This window comes from Cyclopterus lumpus, chromosome 16 (genome assembly GCF_009769545.1).
Source record: "Cyclopterus lumpus isolate fCycLum1 chromosome 16, fCycLum1.pri, whole genome shotgun sequence".
Lineage (NCBI taxonomy): Eukaryota > Metazoa > Chordata > Actinopteri > Perciformes > Cyclopteridae > Cyclopterus > Cyclopterus lumpus.
In genome coordinates, this window is record NC_046981.1 from 13038493 (window position 1) to 13064566 (window position 26074).

General features: G+C 46.5%; 2 protein-coding genes across 3 annotated transcripts in view; both read left to right on the forward strand.

Moving 5' to 3' along the window:
* The window catches only part of erfl3 (Ets2 repressor factor like 3), a 42879-nt gene extending 38937 nt beyond the window's left edge, over positions 1–3942 (forward strand). For both annotated transcript variants that reach the window (XM_034553768.1, XM_034553766.1), the window contains 2 exons: positions 148–1301; positions 1504–3942. In XM_034553768.1, coding sequence (XP_034409659.1) covers positions 148–1301; positions 1504–2193 — 1844 coding nt within the window. In that variant the 3' untranslated portion in view covers positions 2194–3942. The remainder of the gene's footprint in view (positions 1–147; positions 1302–1503) is intronic.
* Positions 3943–12942: 9000 nt separating this feature from the next.
* The window catches only part of cicb (capicua transcriptional repressor b), a 35396-nt gene continuing 22264 nt past the window's right edge, over positions 12943–26074 (forward strand). Inside the window, exons 1-2 of the mRNA XM_034553890.1 lie at positions 12943–13204; positions 21356–25317. Coding sequence (XP_034409781.1) covers positions 21474–25317 — 3844 coding nt within the window. The 5' untranslated portion in view covers positions 12943–13204; positions 21356–21473. The remainder of the gene's footprint in view (positions 13205–21355; positions 25318–26074) is intronic.

Sequence of the window (26074 nt, forward strand, 5' to 3'; positions counted from 1 at the left end):
TGTGTGTGTGTGTGTGTGTGTGTGTGTGTGTGTGTGTCCTTATCTCACAATAGTATAGCATGATTACACTGGAGAACATTAAATATTAGTTCTCAGTATTCTCCCCCTCTTCTTTTTTTCTCTCCCTCCCACCCTCGACGTCTCCAGGAAGCAACGTTCCTCAGAGCGCCCCTCCTGTCCCCACCGGGGCGGGAAGTCACTTCCGCTTTCCTCCCTCGACACCCTCCGAAGTCCTCTCCCCGAACGAGGATCTGCGCAGCCCCGGCGGCATGTTCAGCTCTGTGGCCCGACGAATGGCCCGCGGCTCTGTCAGCGACTGCAGCGATGGCACCTCGGTCAATTCTGAGATCGAGGAGGGCAACGCCGGGGCGGGAGAGGATAGAGGAGAGAGGGGTGTGAGTGGTGGTGGTGGTGGAGGAGGAGGAGGAGGAGGTTACCGAAGTATCATCCATCCCCGTCTGTCTCATGAAGCCCTGTTCCGCATGTATGGAGGACCAGGGAACCCTGTCGGGCACCCAGGCTCCCGCCACACAGGGCACCGGATCCACCCAGATTCCCTGTCGCCCTTCCCCGTGTCCCCTCTGCCTGGGCCGGGAGGAGCTGGCCTCCTAGCCCCTCCTCTGTCCCCGGCACTCTCCATGACCCCGACATCTCACCTCCCCTACACCCCCTCACCCACCCTGTCACCCATGCTAGGCTCCCACTTCTCCTTCAACCCAGAGGACATGAAGCGCTACCTGCAGGCCCACACCCAGTCGGTATACAACTACGGCCTCAGCCCCAGAGCTTTCCTCCATTACCCCAGCATCGTCATCCCTCAGCCCCACCGGCCAGCCGCAGACAAGGCCGGTCTGACCGGAGAGAGAGGAGCGGCCGAGAGGGCCGAGAGGGCAGAAAGGGCAGAAAGGGCCGCGACGGCAGGGGGAGGAGAACGGCATCATCATCCGTCTCTGGCTCACTCTGCCCACCACCACCAGCACCCACCTCATTCTGCCCACCCTCACACCCACTCTCATCCCATGCATCACCCACTCCACCTGGGCGAGGAGCCGCCACACATGTCTCCCTTCAAGTTCAAGCTGCAGCCACCACCACTCGGTAGGAAGCACAGGGACAGTCAAAGCCATAGTAAACCCAGGCAGAGCTCACTGTCCTCAGGGTCCGGATCCATGACGTCTACGTCTGGCCTGGGCTCCTCGCTGTCGTTCGGCAGTGACCTGAGCTCTGCCAGCGGCTCAGGCCTCATCTCTGCCTCTTCCTCAATGCAGTCCCTAAACAGTGCAGGACTTCCCAAGATAAAGGTGAGACACATTTAACCAAATGTCCCCCATTATGATTCACTTTGCAATCCTAAAGTTATTGTCTTAAAACTTTTTTCAATAAAATTGGCTTCAATCGTGTTACCTCTTTTTAAAAACATTGCTAAAACTGCGAATTTCTCTATTTTCTGTTTTCCTGCTGTGATCATCTTTGTCTCTGTTGTCATTTGTTGTATCTGTCCAGGTGGAGCCCATATCTGATATTGAGTCAGAGGAGGAGGTTGAGGTGACCGACATTAGTGATGAAGACCCAGACGAGAGAGACGAGGAGTTTGAACTCTTCTCCCCTCGCCACTCTAGAGCCCCTGACCATCACCGCCACCTCCTGCACCACCACCACCACCATCTTGCTAACGGCACAGCCACGCCACAACATCAGCCCCATCCCGATGAGGACCTGGACGAGGATGTCTTCAAGGCCCCCGCTCCGCCTCCACCTGGCCTGATGCCCTTCTTCACCTCGCAGCACTCGAATGCACATCGCGTACTGCCCACCCTCAAGAGTGAACCCACCGAACCAGGGGACCACAACACCCCCCCGCCTCAGACGAGCTCGGTGGAGCCTCCCCAGACAAAGTGCATCCCCCTCAAGCTGCGCTTCAAGAGGCGCTGGAGCGAAGACCAGCGCATGGAGGCCTCACAGGAGGAGTCGGACGACAAGAAAGTACGACCAGAGGAGGAGAGGGAAAGAGAGAGGCAAAGTAATGGCCGGATGGAAACGGAGGAGGACGGGACAGGCAGCAGAGAAGGGGACAGTCCTCCCCCGTTGGCATACGAGGGCTCTTTAGCCACACCGTTGGCCTCACAGAGGAGGGTGAGCGCTGAGCTGCATCGTGCCACTGCACAGCTGTCTCTGGAGAACAAAGACTGCTGATGAGAGACACAGCCCAAACACTACTGCTCCGGGAGCGCTGGAGGGGGCACAGGAGTATGTAAATGGTTCCTCTGTTATCCCTCTCCCAAACTAGATTCCTGAACCCACCAGTGAACTGAGAGCACAGTCCAACATACACGCATAGAAAGTCAACACCTTAAAGACAGCCTGACTCTTGTTCTGTCAGACCCCACTCCAATGGTCTGGATCAGGGCTGGGGACGCATCCTTTGGGAAATGGGACTCACTCACACTCAGACATCCCAGGCACAGTGACTGTAACAGTGCTGAAATCCGAGGGAGGCTTCCTCATCAAACTTTTCTTCAAGTTCCCCTCACACCTGGCCAGTGAAGCTCCAGATGCCCCGCCCCAGTAGCACAGCTCCTGCCTTCAGGCCCCATCCATCAGATCAGAAGTCAGTCAGCACTTTCCTCAGGGGACACACACTCTTAAAGCCCAGCAACACACCGTGGATGAGGATGTGCACCTTCTCACCTACGCTACTTTTCCTACAAGAGGCCGGGACTTTGATAAGTGCCTGTATCTAAGAACAAACCTGTCCCTGGAGTGACATGGCAGAGAGAACAGAAGGGAGAGGACTGCTGCAAGAAATCCATTTTTAACTCATATACTGCAGATACTGAAAAATCCCGGTGGGGAAGGAAAGCGTGTCTCTGAGACTGAATAGTGGGGCTGTTGGGTGTTGTCTGACCGACTCTTAAACCTGGCCCACTCACCTCAGGGAAGCCTATTGCTGTATGTATATTGGATTCAGGCACACAAACACACACACACACACACACACACAAGCACAACAAAACAAACAAATCAGCCAACATTGACGGGGACTAAAAGTGGAAGCATTGCTTATGGACACTTAACGATGTTCACCACGACGCGAGAACCAACTCGTTCATACTAACACATCCACAGACTTCTCTCACAACTTTTGACTTTTGTATGTCCTTCATTCTGTCTCTCTCCTGTCCTGCTTCGTTCTCTTGCGGACCACCTGTGAAAGATCATGACTCCACTCACAGAAATAATCTCAACCCCAGGGAGATGTGAGGAGAGGAAAGGAGAAGAATGAACAAGTACTTCAGCGTAGAGAAAGGACTGCTGAGGGGACCACGAGGGGAAGGCGGCAGGGGGAGGAAGGGTTTGAGGGGTTCCAGTAACCGTTAGCTAGCCTTCTCACCTCCCCTCACATGGCTTGTACACTGAAATAGTTTCTCTTAAGTCCCAGCAGCACAGAATCCTAGTTCACCAGCTAAAGCTCCTCTAACAATCATCAATAGTGTTGAACTAAACCAGCAAAACACACACACACACACACACACACACACACACACACACACAGCACTGCCTTTAGCTCTTAAACATGCTTCCTGTCTCTCTGTCTGGACCTCCAGCTCTGTAGTGGCGTCATCCTCGGGTCCTGAGAGTGTGTGAGACTGCCAGGCCTGTTAACTGCAAGAGAGTGGGGGACATCTTAGACCTCAAACACACACACACACACACACACACACACACACACTGCCTCTCTATGCCTTGTTTTTATAGCATGTACAAAATTGCAAACTGAGCTCAGATAACACACATACAGACTATATCTTTATATATTCTAAATGAAATGATTAAGAAAGTGAGATTTTAAAACGAGAGCGAGAGCATTTTAATGATATGATTGCTTCAGGATTGTTTGTAAGTGGATAATTTGTTGTGTCTTGCCACACACTATGGTGTGGAGGGTGGGGGGCGGGCAGAGTGAAGATGGGTGGGGGTCCGGGTTTTTCCTTGTGCATTTGTTTCACAGACAAACAAGCCAGAGAGAACCAGCACAGGCCAGTTTAACAGAACAAGACCAGCAAGAAGAAGAAGAAGAAGAAAACAGGACTGGAACAGACTGCTAATGATTCAGACGTGTGGTTCACGCTGCTGTTCACTTGGTTTGCAGCAGCGCGCCCTTTCAGCACGCAGCACCCTTTCCTGTCTGCACAGTCTCGCTCAGCTCAGTGGGGTTGTCCTCGGCCCGATCGGTCCTGGCCCCGGGCCACCTCTCCAGGCCCTCTGTGTGAGTGTGCGCTCAGGGCGAGCTCACAGGGGAAAGAAACCCGTAATAATCCTGTCTTTTCTCTTATGCCAGTTAGCATAAAGCTCCAAAGTTCACATCGGCTCTGGGTTGAGGTGAGAGAGGGAGAGGGGGTTAAGGGGTTAATCATTACTGTAAGATAGCCTGGAAAAGTGTGACGTGTGAGGAAGGCCCTCTCCTCAAACTATGCACATTCACACGTAGACAAATGATTATACTTGTGATTGGGTTTTAACATCTCTGCCGCGCGGACAGACAGGCGTCTGATTGGTTAACTGACCAGTGACGGATCTATAGCAGCGAACTGTGAGATAGACGGCCTCCTGGCGTCTGTGTAGCTGAGCTGATTGCATTTCCTCATCAGATCCCTGTGGTCTGGATTGGAGCATGTTACAACACACACACACACACACACACACACACAAACCCCCACCCCAGCCAAGTCCTGTGTCTGTATTTGAACTGACAGCTGCCTTATAACTACTTTTCATATCTCAGCAACAGGTGAGGCATCAGTCCTACCTGCTCTGCACTCTTTCTCTCTATTTTCTGTTTCATTTGGCTCCGTTTCAGGCGTTTTCTGACTTCCTGCTAACCGCGGTGTGTCCGACTCCGTCACGATATCGCAGGATAACCAGATTGATTGTACCGCTGGCTCTCTCACGTCCTGTTTCAGGCCTCAACAGTAGAACAGAACGGTAGACAAAAGGCACAAAGATTACATTTCTCTATCAAAAGAATAAAGGTTTCTCAGTTTATTTTTCTGATGACAATATTGCTATTGATTATTGTTGTTGTTGTTGTTCTCATTGGGTTATTTACCTCTCCACCTGGCATTATTATTATTCCATGGCCCTGTTAGCTGTTGCTTTTTATGTTGTGTTACATCACTTTGGATGATGTTGAATCCCCTCCCAAAAAACTCCATTCCCTCTTTCAAACCTTCAAGCCCCCCAAACCAGACCTTTTCTTGTCTTTAGTTCTTCCAAATGTAATATAACTAAAATGTGTAATATTCAATTTGATGCTGACGGAGAAATAACATCGGGGACTAAGAGGAAAAGGCAGCGGCGGAGGATTTTATTTAGTGGCAGAGGGAGGAGTGATTTTATCTCTTTTGTCATGTATTGTAATTTTTATTTTATAATGTTACCTTTTGCTTCTGTATATTTTATTTTTTTTATTTGGGGGGAGGGGGAGGGTGTATCATTTTAAAAGAAGAAAAAAAGATGTGTATTGTTTGACTCTGTAAAGGTCTATCTTCTCCCTCTTTCACTCTTCTTTCGCCTCGTCTCCCCCGAGCAGTTACATAACACTCAGATGGAGAGATGAGAGTTAATACCATGATGTAACATTGAATTTCTCCTCTTCTTTCGTGTTTCGTTTTTTTTTTTTTTTTTTTTAACTTGTAATTAAGCTGTAATCAGGGTTAATTAAAACCGGTTGAAACCCAATATCAATATCACTGTGTTTGTTTACGTCTGCTCTTCCTTCATATGTTTTAATAATGACACGGGCCCAATCAGTTTTATTTGTAAACAAAGAGATTGACCTGTTGACTTTTTGTCTCGTCAACAGCAAGCCGACAGTCATGAGGTCTTCAAAATTAATATGAATTAAAAAAAATTCCCCACAACGTTGCTTTGTAAAAGAAAATATCTTAAAGCAAAAGTTTAATTCCTCGCCTGAAACCGTAACTAACCTGAGTCTGCTGGTTGCCTGGCAACGGCTTACAGCCAAGAAATAGTCCAAACTGTTACCCACCCTGAAACCGTGAATTATCCTTTTTTTTTTATGGATTAATCTAACTATATATTGTGTTTTATATGGTGAGCATTGAAGGTGTTTGTAGGTGTGAACATGTGACGGAGCCATGCAGGTCTATCTGAACTCGTGAATTGATTTCTTTTTATGCACTTCTATGTATTTTTTTTTTTCAAAGATAATGTATTTGTCCCTCAAGCGAAAACTTGAGACAACCAACATAAAAAAAACGCATTCATATATCAACCAAAAAGAAAGCACAAAAAAAAAATATTTTTAAGAATAAAATAAAAGATGTTCCAATTCATTTATATTGTACAAACATATTTATATGAAACAGTGGCCTACTTCAAACCAAACGCTTTAGAACTTCTAATTGTAAAAGAACATGTCTTTCATCTTGCCCTTCATGATCACTGACGGTTGCGTGGATGAAATGAACACACACACACACACACACACACTCTCACTCTCTCATGGCCTACAAGAGGGCTTTGAGGTTATGCGTTTAGCTGATAAAGAAAAGCACTTTGTCTGCAGTGCTGCTGCCCACTCACCCACATAATGCTCACATAAGGCTCACCCATTTACCTTTTAACGTGACGTCAATACTAGCTCCCTCGTCTTAAGCGCACTTACATGCTCATCTCGTATGTATTGGAGAGGAGGAGGATGAGCTGCCGGCTTTAAATGGGATGTCGAGGTTTTATGAAGAAATGCAATCCAAAACAAGAAACATTGCAAAAATCTTCTTCAAATCTGAGATCTGAATTAGTGTTTATGACCAACCATTAAGATCCATAGATAAAATAATGAATATTAATACTGAAACATATTTCACTGTCTGTATGAACATAACATGAGCACCGGTGGAGAAACAGAAAGACTGACTCGCACCAGTAAGCTCACTTAGTTCAACTTGTATGCAACCTGTAAGTCGGGGTCACAAGGGGACGGTTTCATTGTAAAGGTCACCAGTGAAAAACGTTGGGAACCATAGAGCTTTAAAGGGCTCCTAATACGTCCGTGTGAGGCATGACTTGCGTAACCTGGTCTGACCTTCTTTGACCTTGGTGAGGGTCACTGTGTCTGTGTAGATTCCCCCATCTGTTGACACATCAGTCATCCAGCTGCTCCATTCACAGCAAAGGAGAGAGAGAGAGAGAGAGAGAGAGAGAGACCACAGGAGCCACTGGGCCCTCTCACCTGTGCCACATCCCTCTCCCCATCGCTTCCTCTGAGCCGCCTGCTTTCGCGGAAAAACCTCCGCCGAGCCGCCTCTGTGCTCCACATACAACCGCAGGCCGTATGCATTATGCACACGCTGCACAGCAATACGCCTTTTTTGTGAATGCACACACTCGTGCATTCGTGCACGCAGGACCGGTGCATCCTCTTGAGAGTGGCGGTACAGGGACACGTACGGGGAAGCACGCTGGTGAGTTCACCACATCCTCCAGCGTACAGAGAAGAGTGGGGCCCTTTCACGGCAACGCCACTTTGTCACCCACGAGCACGGTCCTGTGTGTGTGTGTGTGTGTGTGTGTGCACATTGATGTGGTTTGTTTGAAAAGCTGGTACTTGTGTTTCCTTTTTCTCCTTCCTTCCCGGCAATCTTTCTGTTGGACCTATTTGACAGCAAAATAAATATGATTATCTAAAAAAACAAATTCCCTCACATATAGGGGGACTGAGATGATGGGTAAAGGGTAAATATGACTTTGTGAGATAGGCCTTGCTTAGTACTTTGTACACCATCAAAACAAAACAGTTTACCTGTCCTTTGTCATTTCACATTGAATGTCTCCCCCTGTTGTTGGGTCGATGCACTGCACACTGTACCGCTCGAGGTTGATTTTGCTCACTCTATTTCTTGGTGCTGTTTACTGTGACATCTTTTTTTCTTTTCTCAGTTGCCAATGAGATGATACAAACATACAAAATGGAATTAAAAGTTTATTTTTGTTGGAACAATACGTCAATGAGTAGTGCTACTAAAACATAATCATACAGTAAATCATCCATCGAAAACATTGAGCTAATCTTTTCTATTCACTATATCAGTGAGGTGTGGCTGAGGGGACCACAAGATTTGGCCATTTCCATTTTTTCTTGTATACGGTTTTGCCACATACAAATATTCATATTTAAAAAAACAGATTTAAACTGAAGAAATAAGCTAATACATTAAATCACTGTATTAAAAAAAACTGTCAAATGTGCAGTCACAAAATGCAAACTTGGTAGATCTTTAACAAGGCCTTCATATAATCTGGCATGGTGCACAACAGTCTACTTATGTATACTGCTCATTTATGGTTATGAAACATTATTTCTTCACTGGCCATTTTAAGAGCACAAGTTAATGTAAAAGTTAAAGGAAATAAATACTAAAGCGGTGTCCTGGTTTAGGAAAGCTCAGTAAGCGCTCCTCCTTCACCTCGCCTCCGATGCAGATAGGAATCTGTGGGTCCAAGGACGCCTGTCCACGAGGGGCCAGTCTTCAGCTCCGGGACATGACGTGGACCCTGAGGAACAGCTGAGCGGTGTAAAGTTACTGTGAACAGGAATGCAGTGAGTACAAGGGCCTACTGTTCTCCATACTGCAGCTTGTATGGATGCTGGCCTCCTGGGCCACCTCTCTCATGATGCTACGATGTCCCCTCTTTGCATTTTTCTCGCCATCTAGATGTGATATGGAGCCAATGTCATCACTTTACAGTAGCTATTCAAGCTTCAGAATAAGTCTACAAAAGAGAGACTTTTTTTTTAATACATTTCTGTCTTTTGTGGTGGGATCCCCTGAGTCAAATCCTGGGAGGTTTTTATCTCCCCTTTTAATACCAGTCAGGGCTAAATCCGAAACCTCGCACCGTCTGTGTGCAGCATTTATCCGACTTTATTAGACATCATGACTCCTCGCTGCCTCCCCCTGTAAGCCACAGGAGCAGACTTGTCCTCTGTTGACACATGATACGCCAAGAGCCCCTCCACTCTTTCGGTAACTAAAAGCCGAAGGTAAAGAGAGAAAAAAGAATGAAAAAATCAAAGTACAAATCTTTTCAAAGACTCTTGGCCTCTTTTGTAAAAATGCTTTTGTACTTAACCTTGGTCCCATGTAGTAAGGTCGATGGCCGAAACACTGAACGTAAACTTTGATAGAAGCCTAAACATGTGCAAATAAGGTGATAAAATCAGGAAAGATAAGTATTAGATTTAAACATGTTATATAATCAAAGCGAGGCTGATGTCAGCATGCTAACATGCACACGGCTTTACCATCCAATAACAAAGACACACGACTTTAAGATTCTAGTCCTTTAACGTTATGTGTCCTTGCCATCTCTGATGGCTCCATTCCTTTCGGTAACAAGAATCCACAGCTGCAGGGGCTGGTAAAGAGCGGCTGTCAGATGAAACTGGGTGGATAACTTCGTGGTCGTGTACCTGAAATCCACACTGAGTTTTATTGTTGGTTTGGTTCGTCTTATTTGAAGGAACCATCTCCATGACTGCAAAGCTTTTGTTTTGAGAACCTTTTAGCTCTTCCAGTTTTCTATTTTCATCACTTGTCCGAGGTTTTGATGGGGACATGCATGGTCTGACCCCCGGGGTGAATGTGGTCATGGTGAGGGTCAGGGGTCAGAGGTTATGCTACTGCCAGCGTCTGCTTCAAGAGACCCCGAGGTGAGAGGCATTCCTGATGTCGGTCCGGCTTTGTGTGGAGTCAGGGTTGGTTTATGGAAAGATAAGACGACTGCTAACTTGAGACCAGTTCATTTCAAATAATGTACTGTTTTGGGGGAAAGTAAGAAAAGTGTATTTCATGTCAAATTATCTCTCTTGCCGCTGCGTTAAGCTCAATTCATATCATGGTCTTCCTTTCTCTTTACATCTCAGCTCACAATGTTTCTCTCCTCTCTGTTTTGCTCTGCGTCCGTCTGTACCTGAGGCCGGTCTGACAGCAGAGCCCAGCAGGAGAGGAGGGTCTGTGGTGTTTGACTGACAGGCCAGTGATGAGCGCACAGAGAGGGGGTGAGGGGTGAAGGTCAGAGGTCAGGCTCCCATGGAGAGGGGGAGAGCAGAGCAGGGGAAACAGAGAGGGGGACTTGCTAACGAGGCGGGGGGGGGGGGGGGGGGGGGGGGGGGTTGTTAGGGTTGTATGCAAGGAAGAGACATGGAGAAAGTGCATTGAAAAAATTATATGATGAGTCTTTATTGATCCTCGGGTGCTGTATTCATAGCCATAGAAATGTAAAGAATAGAGTAGAATGTATTTCATATCTATAATGGATTATTATACTTTCTGATGATGGCGTTCAATGAAAACTTATGGAAACACGTTATTATGAATCATCCTGAGAGGGACGTGAACGTCTGTACCAAATGTGACCGCAAACCATATTTCACCCGAAACTTGAATGTTTGGACATTAAGCTGTCCACTCATAAAAGTAAAAGTGGATGTATGCATTGTAATGGTAGTGTGCTTGGTTATGCATCTTGATCATCACGTTTACATTCTGCAGTGTCGTTCCTGCAGAAATGCTGGTTGGAAAGTTCAACAAGTGATTATGTTTTCAAAGTGTTTCCCAGACATTCTTCTTGCCTAAATATAAAATAGTCCTCCAAATGTCCCCCAACAGAAGCGATGCACCACCCACTGCTCTTGCACAGGACCTCCAGCTTGTTGTTGAGGTGAACTTGCACCTACAGGTGGTAGGAAGCATCTTCTCCGCCCTGTATGGAGATCGGCTTCACTTCACACCTTTTAACTGTAAATATGTACTGTCTGATATTAGTTCATCACAGAAAGACTGGCATCAGCATTCAGTTTGTCTGACAACAAATGCAGAATATTTGTTTGAGTTAGTTCAGAAACAGAGTGTCACTTACATAGTTTGTCCACCAGAGTGCACCAACAAGTCTATTTTTAAACTGTAAAATGCTGTCGCTATTTTATAATTTATATTATAAAAACAAATATAGACCTCTAAAATCCAGTATCATCGATGATCTTTACTTTGGAAACCCAGTATGAGTAATTCCAACTCACTGGTTGTGCGCTGCAGGTCTTATACAAAATACAATGAAAGATATTTTTGGATGGAGGACAGACAGAGATGAGATGGATGTGTAATGTATGTAATAAACACCAAATACATTGAACGCCTGCAAATATATATCATCTCACTTGAAGGTTTAAATTCATTGGTTTCCAGCCTTTGTAGCTTGAGACACTTTAATAATAAGACAATATATATAAACAGATATTGTCTTAATATGTGTTTAATACCCCGTTTAGAAATGGTTCAGTGGCATCCTGAGTAAAAAAAACGTAGTACCTCTGAGACATTTAGCTTTTTGTGGACAAATTGTTCCCTTTTGAAAAGTAAGTTGCAGTGCTGAACAATTACAACTAGATGTCCCTCTACATCAACATTCAATCAACAGCCTTCTCTCTCTCTCTCTCTCTCTCTCTCTCTCTCTCTCTCTCTCTCTCTCTCTCTCTCTCTCTCTCTCTCTCTCTCTCTCTTGCATGCACAAGCACACGTAAGTAGTAAACTCTCTCAAAATATATAGCCTATTCAGCCAATCAGAACTTTGTTCTGTTTTTAGGTATCTGTCTGCTCTCCCATCATTGTTCTTGAGTGAGAGACAAGCAGTGCATGCATGCATCCGATCGCACCGACAGGGGTCGCTGTTCCTGTGAGATCCCGCATGGCTGTCTGTCTCAGCAGGAGTCTGGTTGCTACTACACACAGAGCAGGGATTATGTAATGCTTACTATTATGGCAACATATCTTCAGTGATATACTGTGCTTTCTCTTCTTCTCTGCAGAGGTTAAAGCTCACTATGCATATACCATGTATCAACGTTATTACACGGGCATAATGCCTGTCTCACGCACGTGCCATCATCTCAAAACGTGCACATCTTTCCCTTCCAGCCAGTTCCCAGCACACCGGTTCGTCTCCAACACCACTGCCTGCAAGTTACAAACACGGGGTTAGCCGAGTTTACGCCAGACCACGCCCTCTCGGTCCAGCTGGTGGCAACACTCGTGATGACATCATCGCTGCGCACAGCCATTGGTCCGGAGACGTCGCACACCTGCCCAATAGCCTGCCGGTGAAGTGACGTCAGCCCAGACTGGGTCCCGTTCACTTTCACTGGAGTGGGCGGGGCGGAGAGATTACGACGTCAGAGCCAGCAGGATTCTGCGCCGTGATTGGCTTAATGCGGTGAAAGTCAGCGTCTGTTGCTGAGAGAAAAAGGAGAGAGGGAGAGAGGGAGAGCGGTTTGCAAGGGGCACTGATGCGTCGTATGTGTCTGCAGCACAGAAGTGTTGTCCAGCTCCTTAAGAAACTTTTAAATCGCGCACTCGTGCACATTCTCCACCTGTGTTGGTGCGTTCAGTTTGCCTCAATAATAATTCGAAATATTGATCAAAATACACTTTGATGCAACAGTGTTGATGCTGGGTCACACAGTACGAACAGCCGCATTGTGGGGCTCTAATCCTGCTGCACCAACGTCAATGTGGAGAAGCAGAAAGATGAATGCATTATCACCGTCTGCTCAGAGATGGCACTTGTGCTGTCAATTATGGTAAACATTCTTTTTTTCAGTAGAGGAGGGGGCATTTGTGCCTTTTTATTGGCCCTGGGTGATTTTCTCCCTCCTCTCGACCCTCCCTCGCGCTGTTCCTATGGTTCCCAAAGCTCTTATTGGATACTGTAAAGTTTGGGACAGGACACCGGTCTGGCTCAGCATCCCCGTCGCCATTGGCTGGATCCCCCCGTCTGTCAACTGGACTTTGACAGCATGCCACGCCCACGGGTCTGTGGGTCCTTCGCTGATTGGCTACTGTAACTGTCAGCGACCTCTCATTGGACGGCTAGCCCAGCTGTTGGTGGTTCATTCACCATTTTGTGACTGTAGTGGAAAAGAAGACCGATAGTTTTTTTTATAGCCTTGTTTGAGTTTCTGTGGGGGTAAGACATGTTTTGCGGAGGAAAAGTAAAGTGTGAGTCGGACCGCGCAGTCGTCAAAGCCGACAGCCAAGGGATGTTACCGAGAGTTGTGGCGGCCTCCTCATCGGCAAAATAACAACATCAATCTTTCTGTGGCGAGGGGAAAAGCTCTGTTTGGGTGAGTTGAAACTAAGTTAGCGAAAGGCAGCGAAGCTCTACTGACTCGAATGATCCATTTCCAGGAGCAGCGAGTTAGCACGAAATGAGAACCACCTGCCAACGGTCGGTCGGTCCGACACTGACCGACACTGTCCGAAGAAATAGTGTGACACCCGCTTGAGAAAAGGGGGAGGGGGGAGGGGGGTGGGGGGGGGTGGGGGTGTATCAGCCTAAAAACTTTCTCAAATGTTTTTGTTCCCCGCAGTCCCACGGACGACCGGGACAACGCGTCAGCCTTCACCCGGGTGTCATTACTATGTTTTGCTGAACGTTGAGTACTTTCCCCGTGACCGTAGCATCCGAGTTGCGCGTGGAGCAGCGCGAGCGTAGTAAAAAGCAATCCACCTATTTGCAGCATTGCAGCCTCAAATGTTTACCAATAGCAGCGCGAGCGAATTGTGGCGTTCGTGAACCGGAGCGGGCACCCCGTCGCAAAGAACACGACAGCGGCTCGCATCCCGTCTCCGTGTGGTCCGACTGACGGTGTCAGTATGTCGGGGTTGCGTACTACGACTACTACAACCAGCAGCACCACTACTACTAACGGCTCCGAGCTGCTTACTAGAGCGGAGCACCAACACGGACACATTCCGGCTTTTCTTTTTTTCCTTTTCGTTTTTCCTCCCCAAGTTTAAAAAAAAAAATTATATATATATATATATATATATATATATATATATATATATATATGTCACCTTCACCGGCTCCGTTAACGGGAGCTTCAACGGTGGCGTTGTGGTGGAGGTTTTTCCACGTTGTATGAGGAAAAGAGTCGAGCCCTTCTCGTCGCGATGAGAACATGCCTACTTGAAAGGGCTTGTTTGTGTTTGTCACCGAGCCCCGTGCAGCAGAGCGGACCGGCTGACTACCTCGCGTTATGAGACTCCTTTGACATTGTGTCTCGTAGTACTCGCAGAGACCAGCGTGAAGGAGCCGGGGTTGCGTTCGGTCTTTCCTCGGCTGTGTTCCTTTTGCCAACTCTCCACTTTTCTCGCAATGCAATCAGTGCCGATGCACCCTTGACATCTCTGACTTTTTTTAACAGTTTCGTCATATTTGTCTTTTGGTGTATCTTTCAGCCACAGGAATTGGATGCTTGTTTTTTTAAAATTGTATTTAATATATTTAAACAATTAGACTCATATTTTCCTCATCTGTCCTGCAGATTTACTCATGTGGCATGCACTCCACATAGGTCTCCATTCTTGCTCTTGTTTAGTCAGAAGACACATGTGTCATGGTGTAAGCATTGGTCATTGATGTGGCATTGGCAGTTCTGCCGCTTGGTCCCAAACAGGAACGGTCACCTCTGATCTACGGCCTCCTGATCAATATGGGCCAGAATGCACAAATTGCAGGTCTCGATGTTTCTTTTTTATTGATATCATTCCCAGTCAGATATGCCAGCCGCTAAACGGCTGCCAGTATTCATACTACGTCACAATGGTTTCACAATGTTCTCCACAACGAGCGCAGTCTCACACACTGGCATGCTCACACACTCCACAGCTCGGCATCTTTGCTACACCTTAACAACATGTTTTCTCTTACTAGTCTCATGTTGCATGAATGATCCCATCCCAATCACTTGAGAGTGAATACACTGTGTGTGTGTGTGTGTGTGTGTGTGTGTGTGTGTGTGTGTGTGTAACAGGGAGCATGTTCTTTTTTTCCTCCTTCTTTTTTTGCTGTTTCATGTGTGAATGTGTTCCCCGGTGACCCAGTTAAGGGCAAAGCCGCCCTGCCATGCAGGAGTGTACGAGGGCCACGCTAGGCTTCCCTATCACATACGGTCTTCCTCTGTTGTAGCATCTTTGCATGTTCTCCCCCTATCCATCCCTGTCCCTGTCACTGCAGCCCTGCGCCCATACAGACGCCCATGAAATGCTTTTAGGAGAGGGATGAGCTGCAGTGTGCCTGGTAACTACGTATACACACACTCACACTGACATAGAGCGTTCAGCGTTGAACCAGGTAGACACAACCTGAAGACAGCTGCATGCGACCCCCCCCCCCCCTCACACACACACACACACACACACCTACACACAAATACACACACACACTGTGCCATGTTGCGGTGGGGTATAGGCTAACAAATAATCTAATAAATTGTCATCAAGGTTGAGGTTTATTAGAGTTGTATAGCCCAGTAATAATTCCTTTGCCTAACTTCTTCTTGTAGTGTTGACATTGAGATGAGATTTCTTGGCTCCTATATGTCCAACCTGCTCTTTGCTCTAAAATCCATATTTTGAATATCAGAATGTGAAAGCAGCCAGAGTGTGAACTCCTGCGTGTGTGTGTGTGTGTTTTCATACGGCACAATGCACAAGTGAATATGATATAGGTCCAAGGGAGATTTTAACAGTGTATGCATGACTGCACTGTAAATTCCAGGGAGAGCGTTTAGTGTGTGTAAAGTTTGATGTTGCTATGCTGTGGAGGGGGGTTGCATTGTGTGTGCGTGTGTGTGTGTGTGTGTGTGTGTGTGTGTGTGTGTTGAGTGAAACAGCATCTATTTGCTGTTTACGGAGCAGTCCAGTGCACGCATGGAGACAATGGCCGTCGATTACCCGTCTTTTCAGGATTTACAGTATAGCTTTAGACCAGAGCAGCATATATCTCACTCTCAACCTGCTCTAATACAGGAAGGCGCAGACGTCTCGAATCACCTAAATTATGACTGAGTTCCACTCGGCTTCGTCTGGATGCATCCCAGAGTACAATCAAATTCCGTTATATTTTTAGGCCAAATAATATATGCACTAAAACCTCTTGGAATCTTGGATTGTAGCTAACAAACATTCAGAGTGAAAGGTCTGCAGTTATTTTCAATTTAGGGGTGTTTGTGGAACGCAGTGTGTATGTAATTCTTTTGACCTTTTTATAGGGAAGAATTGGGACCTTTTGAAATGTTAAAATATATTTTATGGTAGCGTTGAAATTACAGAAGCCTCCTGCATGAATTCATATGCCTGTGATTTAGTAAAACCTATTTGGTGTCATTGATATTGTGTCTGGAATTTCAAATTATATTTTGTGAATAAGATCATTGCTTGTCCACACACATAACTTAAACACAACTTAAATTGAACTGCTTGCACACTCGGGTGATAAATTGTTTTAGTTTGGTTACAATCTTGCACTAAATGCTCGGCACCGAAAGTAAAGAAGGTCGGAAAGGTCGTTGATGTCTGAAACTGTTATCGTTAAGTTACCGAATGCAAATACACACAAATGCCTGCTACTGGCTTATCAGCCAAATCCTCAAGCAGTTTCGAAGGCCATGAGCATGACACATTTTTTTATGCTAAGATCAGATCCTCCAGAGAAATTCAGTCAGCCAGACAGTCAGTCAAGTGGCCCTGACTCCTTCCTGTCTTTGCAAAGTGAAGCACAGGACCAACACGCCCAGTCCTGACCTCAGCGCCGACTGTAATGAAGGAGTACTTATAATCTGGTGCTGGTAGAAGGTACATTGTTGCAGTCTGCATTGTCTTTCTTCTTTCCCATGCTTTGTCTGAGACACAAGATTTATACACTTAATTTACAAAAATGTACTCTTAACTAGAAAGGGAGGGATGAACTGTGGAGTTTCACTTTATATCTCTTCATTTTGTTATTTTGTTTAATATACAGTATGGTCTGATAATTGGTTTTAGGGTTTGTTTTAAAATATATTTACTTCTAAGCATTAATAAAAGTAAGGCTAATATTTTTGGTTTATAAGATGCATTTATTATTTGAGTCATTAGACAGGGAAGCTTTAAAATATTAAACAACTTCATATTTACCTCATATATGTTTAATTTATTTTCATACATTTAAGCGTAAGAGTAAATAGTGCTCAACGTCTTCATTTGCAGGCTTTAAGAAGCCGTTTATTCGTTGGTGAGCACATCAACAGAGCAGTGTTTTTCAAATTTAAATTCAATTAAATTCAGTTTATTTTGTATAGCTCAAAATTACAAATGTGCCTCAGAGGGCTTTACAATCTGTACACATACGACATCCCTGTCCCAGGACCTCACATCGGATCAGGAAAAACTCCCAAAGAAAACAGAAAAAAACCTTTCATGGGGAAAAAAGGGAAGAAACCTTCAGCAGAGCAACAGAGGAGGATCCCTCTCCCTGGATGGACAGAAGCAATAGATGTCATATGACCAGATGAACAGCGTTACAGAGTTACAACACATTCAATGAATATGACAGAAATTATGAATAATGAGTAGTAGGCATGGACCACAATCCAGATTTCCACAATCCATGAAACAGAAGGAGGAAGAGAGGAGATGGGGGGCAGAAGGCCGGCCCACCAGGCAGGAGGCATCGCGAAAGAGGCCGGACCAATGAGGCCAGGCCCTTGGGGCAGAAGGCACAAAGAAGGAGGCAGGGCCATTGGGAAGGAGGCCAGGTCTAGGCCAGGGGCAGGATGCAGGAAGCAGGGGCAAGGGAGTCAGGACCCAGGACCAGCTTCTGACACAGCCAGGTCCAATGGACCCTCTGAGACGTGAAGTCACAACGACTCCGGGGAGGAAGCAGAGTTAATAAGGTGCAATGAAGACACGTAAATTCGTCCATAAGGAGAGCGAGAAGAGGAGAGAGGAGCTCAGTGTATCCTAAAACGTCCCCCAGCAGCCTATAAGCCTATAGCAGCATTTCTAGGGGCTGGACCAGGGCAAACCTGATTCAGCCCTAACTATAAGCACTATTAAAGAGGAAAGTCTTAAGTCTATTCTTAAATGAGGTGACTGTGTCTGCCCCCCGGACTGAAAGTGGAAGCTGGTTCCATAAAAGAGGAGCTTGATAACTGAAGGCTCTGGCTCCCATCCTACTTTTTAGGACTCTAGGAACCACAAGTAGCCCCGTATTTAGTGAGCGCAGCTCTCTAGTGGGGCAATATGGTACTACAAGCTCCTTAAGATATGATGGTGCATCACCAATCAAGGCTTTGTAGGTGAGGAGAAGAATTTTAAATGTGATTCTTGATTTTACAGGGAGCCAGTGCAGAGCAGCTAATACAGGAGTCATGTGATCTCTTTTCTTACTAGTTGTGAGTACACAAGCCTGATGTGCCTCATTTTTTAAATGTTACGTAGATGAAAAAATGCAGTGCAGATTCTTTACGGTGGTGTTGGATGCCAGGGCAATGCCATCTACAGAAACCACTTCACCAGATAATTGATCTCTGAGGTGTTCAGGGCCCAGTAAAATAACTTCAGTTTTGTCTGAGTTTAACATCAGGAAGTTGCAGGTCATCCATGTTTTTATGTCTTTAAGACATTCTTGAATTTTAGCGAGCTGGTTGGTCTCCTCTGGTTTGATCGATAGATACAATTGAGTATCATCTGCATAACAATGTAAGTTTATGGAGTGTTTCCTGATAATGTTGCCCAAAGGGAGCATATATAAGGTAAATAAAATTGGTCCAAGCACAGAACCTTGTGGAACTCCGTGATTAACGTTGGTGGTCATCGAGGCTTCATCGTTTACAAATACAAATTGAGATCGATCTGATAAATAGGATTTAAACCAACTTAGTGCGGTACCTGAAATGCCAATCGACTGATCCAGTCTCTGTAATAGGATGTCATGATCAATGGTGTCGAACGCAGCACTAAGGTCTAATAATACCAGTACGGAGATGAGTCCTTTATCAGCACTAAGGTCTAACAAAACAAGTACAGAGATGAGTCCTTTATCAGCACTAAGGTCTAACAAAACAAGTACAGAGATGAATCCTTTATCTGATGCAATTAGGAGGTCATTTGTAATTTTCACCAGTGCTGTCTCTGTGCTGTGGTGTTTTCTAAATCCTGACTGAAACTCCTCAAATAAACTATTCTGATGTAGAAAGTCACACAACTGATTTATGACTACTTTCTCAAGGATCTTAGAGAGTAAGGGAAGGTTAGAGATTGGTCTGTAGTTAGCCAACACCTCTGGATTAAGAGTGGGCTTTTTCAGGAGAGGTTTAATTACAGCTACTTTGAAGGAATGTGGTACATGGCCTCAAAGACACATTAACAATATCCAACAGAGAGGTGCCAATTAAAGGCAACACGTCTTTAAGCAGCCTCGTTGGGATGTGGTCGAAGAGACAGGTAGACGGTTTAGAAGTAGAAACCGTTGAGGACAATTGGTCTAGGTTAATGGGAGAAAAGCTATCCAAATATACACCAGGGTATACAGCCGTTTCCAAGGCCACTCCACTTGATGACAGATCGGCAGTAGTTGAGGGCAAGAGATCATCAATCTTGCCTCTAATAGTTAAAATCTTTTCATTGAAGAAGTTCATGAAGTCATTACTACTGAGGTCTATAGGAATACACGGCTCCACAGAGCTGTCACTCTGTCAGCCTGGCTACAGTGCTAAAGAGAAACCTGGGGTTGTTCTTATTTTTCTCTATTACTGATGAGTAATAGGCTGCTCTGGCATTACGGATGGCTTCTTATAAGTTTTTAAACTATCTTGCCAAACTAAGCGTGATTCTTCCAGATTGGTGGAACGCCATTTGCGTTCAAGCTTTCGTGATGTTTGCTTTAGTTTGCGGGTCTGATGGTTATACCAGGGAGCAAACCTCCTTTGCCTCACCGTCTTTTTCTACAGAGGGGCTATCGAGTGGCTGCATCTGCACAAAGCATCACAGTTTCCATACATTATGTAAACTCCAGATGTGAAGCTACCCTCGTGCTGCAGTCGCAATGAAATACAAAACATCAGTGTCACTTTTAAGATTGGTATCTGCAGAGTACCACGGTAATGATCAAGGCCTGTTCATACAGTAAACACTGTATGCGAGGGCAGAGGTCAAAATTGAGTGGTTGTTTGTTTGTCATTCAGGACCAGGAAGAGATGCTATTCTGTACTGCAGGACAAGCGGTGGTGTTACTGCTTTATGTCGCGTATCGTAACAAACAGTTAACAACAAGGTCACCCTATGTGTGTGCCAGGAACTTTTCCAATGCCGAGGACATGCTTTGTGTGCGCGTGTAACAAGTGAAGTTGTCTCGTCAGTATTTGTAGGAATGCAAGCATTTTTACATGTTAGGGAGTTTCTGAGCTTAGTCGAGGGAGGCACATACGCACGTGTGTGTGTGTGTGTGTATGACTGTATTTAGCCTGTAATCTTCCATCAGTGACTGTGCTTAAACCTTTTAACTTCTCATGTTAGGCATATCTTAACATGGCAGAATGTTATTGTCGTGTGTGTATGTGTGTGTGTGTGTGTGTGTTATGCGTGCGTGTGTGGTGTGTGTATTTGACAGAGACAGAGAGAGAGCCAATGACAAAAGACGACTGGGACATTGAGAAAGAGTGAGAGAGAGCCAGCTAGGGCTAGAATGACTGTGGAAATTCCCAATGACTACACAAGAACAGCTTTTTTGAACAAACAGCCAAACAGCCGCATACTCCCACCTCTCTCTCTCTCTCTCTCTCTCTCTCTCTCTCTCTCTCTGTGTCTCTGTCTGTGTCTCTGTCTCTCACTCACTCACGTTGTTGGGTGACCTCACTCAGGCCACTGCCAGCCCTTTTCCTCCCAATGGAAGTCAAAATAAAAGTTGTGTTGTTGTTGCGATCCGACGTTGAACACGGTGAATCCAGTCTATATTGCATTGCGTGAGAAAGCTCTCCTGTCGCATGTCAAAGTAGCTGGAGGGAGTACAGTGGAGAGCTTGTGTGTGTGTGCGTGTGAGTGTGTTTGTGTGAGTGAGAGATCGAGAGAAAATCTTTTTTCCCTTTCTGCATTTAAAATGTAAAGAAATGTAGGCCTCATTAAAGGCAGATAGTTGGATACAGGAGTAAGAGACAAATCAAAGTGAATGACCTTGGATGTTTGTTTACTCGATTTGTACTTTTCTTTTTTACTGAACCTTTAATTAAAAAAAAGTAAACTAACCCATTCAGTGATTTAATTATCACAACATACTAACCAGATTAAATCGCAACCCAGAATAATCTGGGAAATACATAATTAAGTTATCCTTACTATCAAAAAATAAATGTGTAAAAGTTAGACTTCCAGGTATGACGTCACTTTTATTCTGAGCATTAAGAAGATAATAAATTACCCCCTGTCTTCTGTGTCTCCTTCTTCCTTTCCAGCTTGCAATAGAGAGCAGAGAAGGACAAGCGAGAAGGAAAAAAGAGAAAAAAGGAGTGCCTTAGAAGAGAAACAAAGAGGGGCACCACAAAACTGCACTTTGTGAACGGCGAAGAAGAGATGAGACCACTAAAGAAACACAGAGGGCGTTCTCCCCCGTTAACCAGAGGTAGAGGGGGGAGAAGGAGAGGGGGCTCTCAGCCCCTTCAAGAGAAAGACCCCAAAAGAGTCAAGAGGGAAACGCTGGTCAAAACCACACAGCATACACCCAGCACTCCCACACGCAAACAGATCTCGCACACAGCCGTCAACTCTCACGAAGAACCCATCAGAAGCAGCAATACCCCCACGAGGGAGGAGCCCACTGAACTGAGGAAACCTGTGGAGTCAGTCGAGAGGGAAGAAAAAAAAGCGGAAGAAAAGACAGAAAAGGAAAAGATGGTCGGCACAAATGGAAATAAGACAGTGTCCACTGGTACTGTAGCATTTCCTACCTCTACCCCAATGCCACTCTCCACAGCCACGCCCCCTCTGGCCACCAGTCACAACCCCAGTTTAGGCTCAGTCTCTAGTAGAAAAACAGCCACATTTAAGGCTCGTATACCCAAGAAGAAATACACATATGAGCACTTTGCAAACAATGCAAGTAGCCTGACTACCATTACTACCTCCAGCCCTGCACTCATACACAACAGTTACTGCAACATTCACAGCAAAATCAGTGATAGTTTGAATGCACCCAATAATAATTTCAAGAGTAGTAACAATATTAGTAAAAGCACTAATAAAAGCATTAATTTTAGTATAAATAGTAGTACTAAAAGTAACTCTACAAGTGGTATTAACACCATGACTGGTAGCCATAATACTCTTATCAATAGCAGTAATAATAGAAGTAATAATTGCTCAGGTAATCAGCCATCAGTGCTAATTGTGGACAGCAAAGCTCCAGAAGCAAACCATTTTGTTTCCAGAGAGAATAAGCCCCTCCGGACAGCAAAATCCCAGGAAAAAGATTCCCAAACTGCGGAAAATGAGTCAGAGGGGGCCACTAACTCAGTGCGCTCTTCGTCCACTGATACTGCGAGTGAACACTCGGCTGACCTGGACGGGATGGAAGCAACAGGACCAAGTCTTCATCAAAAGAACCCCCGCTACTCGACTCCTCTCCATAACTCGCACCATAAAGAGGCCAGGCATTCAGAGGGACTCGCTGAAGCTCTGGCCAAAGGCATGAAAAACCAGAGAGTTCTTGCTCGCCAGGTAAAGAGGCCCATGGAGAGTGGGGTTGGGGCTACAGGCAACCAAGGAGTTAAGGAGATTGACTCTAGCCTTTTATCACCCGTGTTCAGACCAGGGGTGGTGCGTAGGGTGAGTGGAGGGACCGTAGAAGTCCAACTCCAAGGAGAGGAAACCCTTGTTAAATACCCTTTCCATGGTGGAACCGTGATTGCATCGTCATCCGGGACTGAGAGCACAGTTGAGTTCATTTTGGATGCCACCCCTCCTGGCATGGCACCTGTGGCTGTCAGGACCCAGGTGTGCGTGCCCTTTGGGGGAGAGGAGGGGGGTCCTCTGCTGTACAGAGAGGGGATTGTCACTCAGGTGGACCCCCACCCCGGCGTGTCTTTTCCTTATCAGGTGCTCCTGAGTGAAGACCGAGAGACTCTAGACAATGCAGACGTGGGGGAAGAGAAAGGGAAAGCAAATGCTAATTCTCAGGCTGTGTGGGTGTCCCGACAAAGTCTGAGGCTACTCACCCCTCCCTGGGAGGTCCCACATTTGGATGGTGGGATGGCCCAGGAAAGAGAGCGTGAGAGGGAGAGAGAGGAGAGGGAGCGGAGGGAGGAGATGGAGGTAGAGAGGGAAGTGTGCCAGTTGAGTATTGGGATGGGGGTGCTTGGAGGCGGAGCAAGGTTAGGCCATGGTTTTTCACATGAAGGAGTTGCAGGAGGGCATCCCTATGGCAACGCACATCCTCCATCCCCTTCGTCCGCCGTGACTTCTGGTGTAGCTGGCAGCACAGTTCACGACTGTGGAGTGAACTACTCTGGCAGAGAGAGGCAGAACCAGCCAAACACTCCAGAAGAGGATGTTGAGGTGTCTCGTTTTAACATGGCGCTCACTGTCGGTGCCAAGACAAATGCTGGGACCACTCAGCACAGAAACATCATCTCCAAGTCCAGTTGCTACCCTCCCTCCTCCCCCCACCTCTCTGTGGTGCAAGGTCTGGGACCTCCACATCTCTCCATCTTAGCGAGTCCACAGCCACCCCAGTCCCCTGCCTTGCTGGGATCTGAAACGAACAACACCACTCCAAGTCTACCTCCATCAAAGTCCACTCCCACTCAGACTGCTACTCCCACTTCTGGTGGGGGATCCTCCTCTACCTCCTCTCGCTCCAGGACTCCCCTCTCATTGGCTCAGCAGAAATACAAGAAGGGCGATGTGGTTTGCACGCCTAATGGTATCCGTAAGAAGTTCAACGGTAAGCAGTGGAGGAGGCTGTGCTCCAGGGAGGGCTGTATGAAGGAGTCTCAGCGTCGAGGATACTGCTCAAGACACTTGTCCATGAGGACCAAAGAGATGGAGACAACAGGGGGAGGGGGAGGAGGCAGCAGCTCAGGAACCGTCACCCCTGACCTGCGGGGGAGAGCGAGCAGTGAGTTTGAGTGGGACGACACATCAAGAGAGAGCAGTGAGACCAGTAGCAGAGGAGACTCCAGACCCCGCTTGGTCCTCCCCTCCCTCCTCCCCCATGACCTGTCGTCACGCTTTGACTTTGACGAGTGTGAGGCCGCCACCATGCTTGTGTCATTAGGGAGCTCTCGCTCCGGCACTCCCTCCTTTTCTCCCATCTCCACCCAGTCGCCCTTCTCCCCTGCCCCCTCTCCCTCACCTTCTCCGCTGTTCGGCTTCAGGCCTGCAAATTTCTCCCCGATTACTGCCTCCCCGGTCCTGCAAAACCGGAGGCACAGGCAGCCAAGCGGGACAGGGGGAGGAGGGGCAGGGGGCAGTAAGGTACCAACCCCTGCTGGAGGAGGAGAACGTGAGAGACACTCCTCAGGTATCCAGTCCTCCTTCCACAGCAACCTGATGTTTACAGTCCCCATGAGCCCCAGCAAACGAAAGCCTGACGCACTTCCTCCACCACCCCTCCCCTCACACCACCACGACTACACACCCAAGACAGAGCTGGAGCAGGGGGACCTGAACAACTCTTTTCGGGTGCTGTCCCCCCAGACACCAGCTTCACATTCCCACACCCCCACCTTCTCCCGACCCAGAGGAGTCACCACCCCCTTGTCCAGTAGGCCACCGTCCTCCACTGCTGTCTCCCCTCCTCCTCTGCTGGTATCTCCAACTCCCCCTTCCCCTCTCACTCCTGATGGAGGGCCTCGTCGTGTGATCCCTGTATCCCAGCAGGCCTTGCGGGACTCCCCTGTCATTGTGAGGAATCCTGAAGTTCCACTTACAAAATTTACAGAGTGTCCCTTAGAAAGAGGAGGAGGAGGTGGAAACGAGGGAGGGACAGATAATACCTCATCTAAAGACATCGGCTTAGCACCCCTCACCCCTCAGCCAATGTCAGGCCTCCAGGTTCCCTTCCCTATTAACGCCGCTGCAGCCACAGTACCCAATGGCACCGTCCTCTTGCGGAGCCCAGCCCAAACTTTAGTGCTATTGTCCCCAACACCGTCCTCCCTGCCCACCGTTGACCCCCCTGCCACCCCCCTGCAGGCCCTGTCAGTTACCGTCAGCACAGCAGTCACAGTGCCGGCTCCGATTAGCACGGACAGCTCCGTGGAACGAGAGGAGAACAGGGGGACGGGGTTTGGGGGTGAGGTCCAGCAGCCAGTTCCGTGTCACCCTTCTCCCACCGCTCTGCTGCCGCTGATCCTGCCAGCTGAAAGCCTTCACCCCGCTCCACGCAAGGACATCATCATGGGACGTCCTGGCACAGGTGAGAATTGATGCAAATGTGTGGGTGTATTTTGTGCCTGAGGTCAGTGACTTCGAAGGGATGACGAGAAAATGTGGAGACAGGAGAAACGTGAAATATATTACACGCTGTATTCTGTGCATCTTCAGAAATACTCCAATCACATAATAAATATTTTCAATAATACATACAAGATTAAAGTTTAGTCGCCTTATTCCAAAAGAATGAAAAAAAGCAAAACCTGAAAGAAAAGATATATTGTCAATGAGAAAATAATAACATTAATTATGGATAATATGTTGATAAATGTATCATATAGTGTACCGATTTGTAAAGAATAAGTGAAGAATAATTACACTCAATTCACAGAAAGAAGAGTTTCTGTTTTCTTTCTTTATATTTTTTGCAACTTCCCCAGTTGTGTGGCATAAAAGGATGGGGACTCTGTTTTTATCTATGCATATTTAATTGAATTCCGATCAATACTCACTCAATTAAATTGTTATTTATACCTTTTTAAATGATATCATTTTTAGTGTCTGTCTAGCTCTGTCACCTGCGGACACACACGGCGTCGACTCAGACTGAGGAGAAGCTCAGTTCACAGGCTTTGGACTCGCAGGTTCACCAGCATTTTGAATTAAAATAGTCATGATTATTTCACTCAGAAGCTAAATTATTAAAATAATGAGAAGACTAGCCAAATTATGAGTAGATGTAGCTTTACTTTTATTTTGTACACACACACAAACACACACACACACATATACATATACAG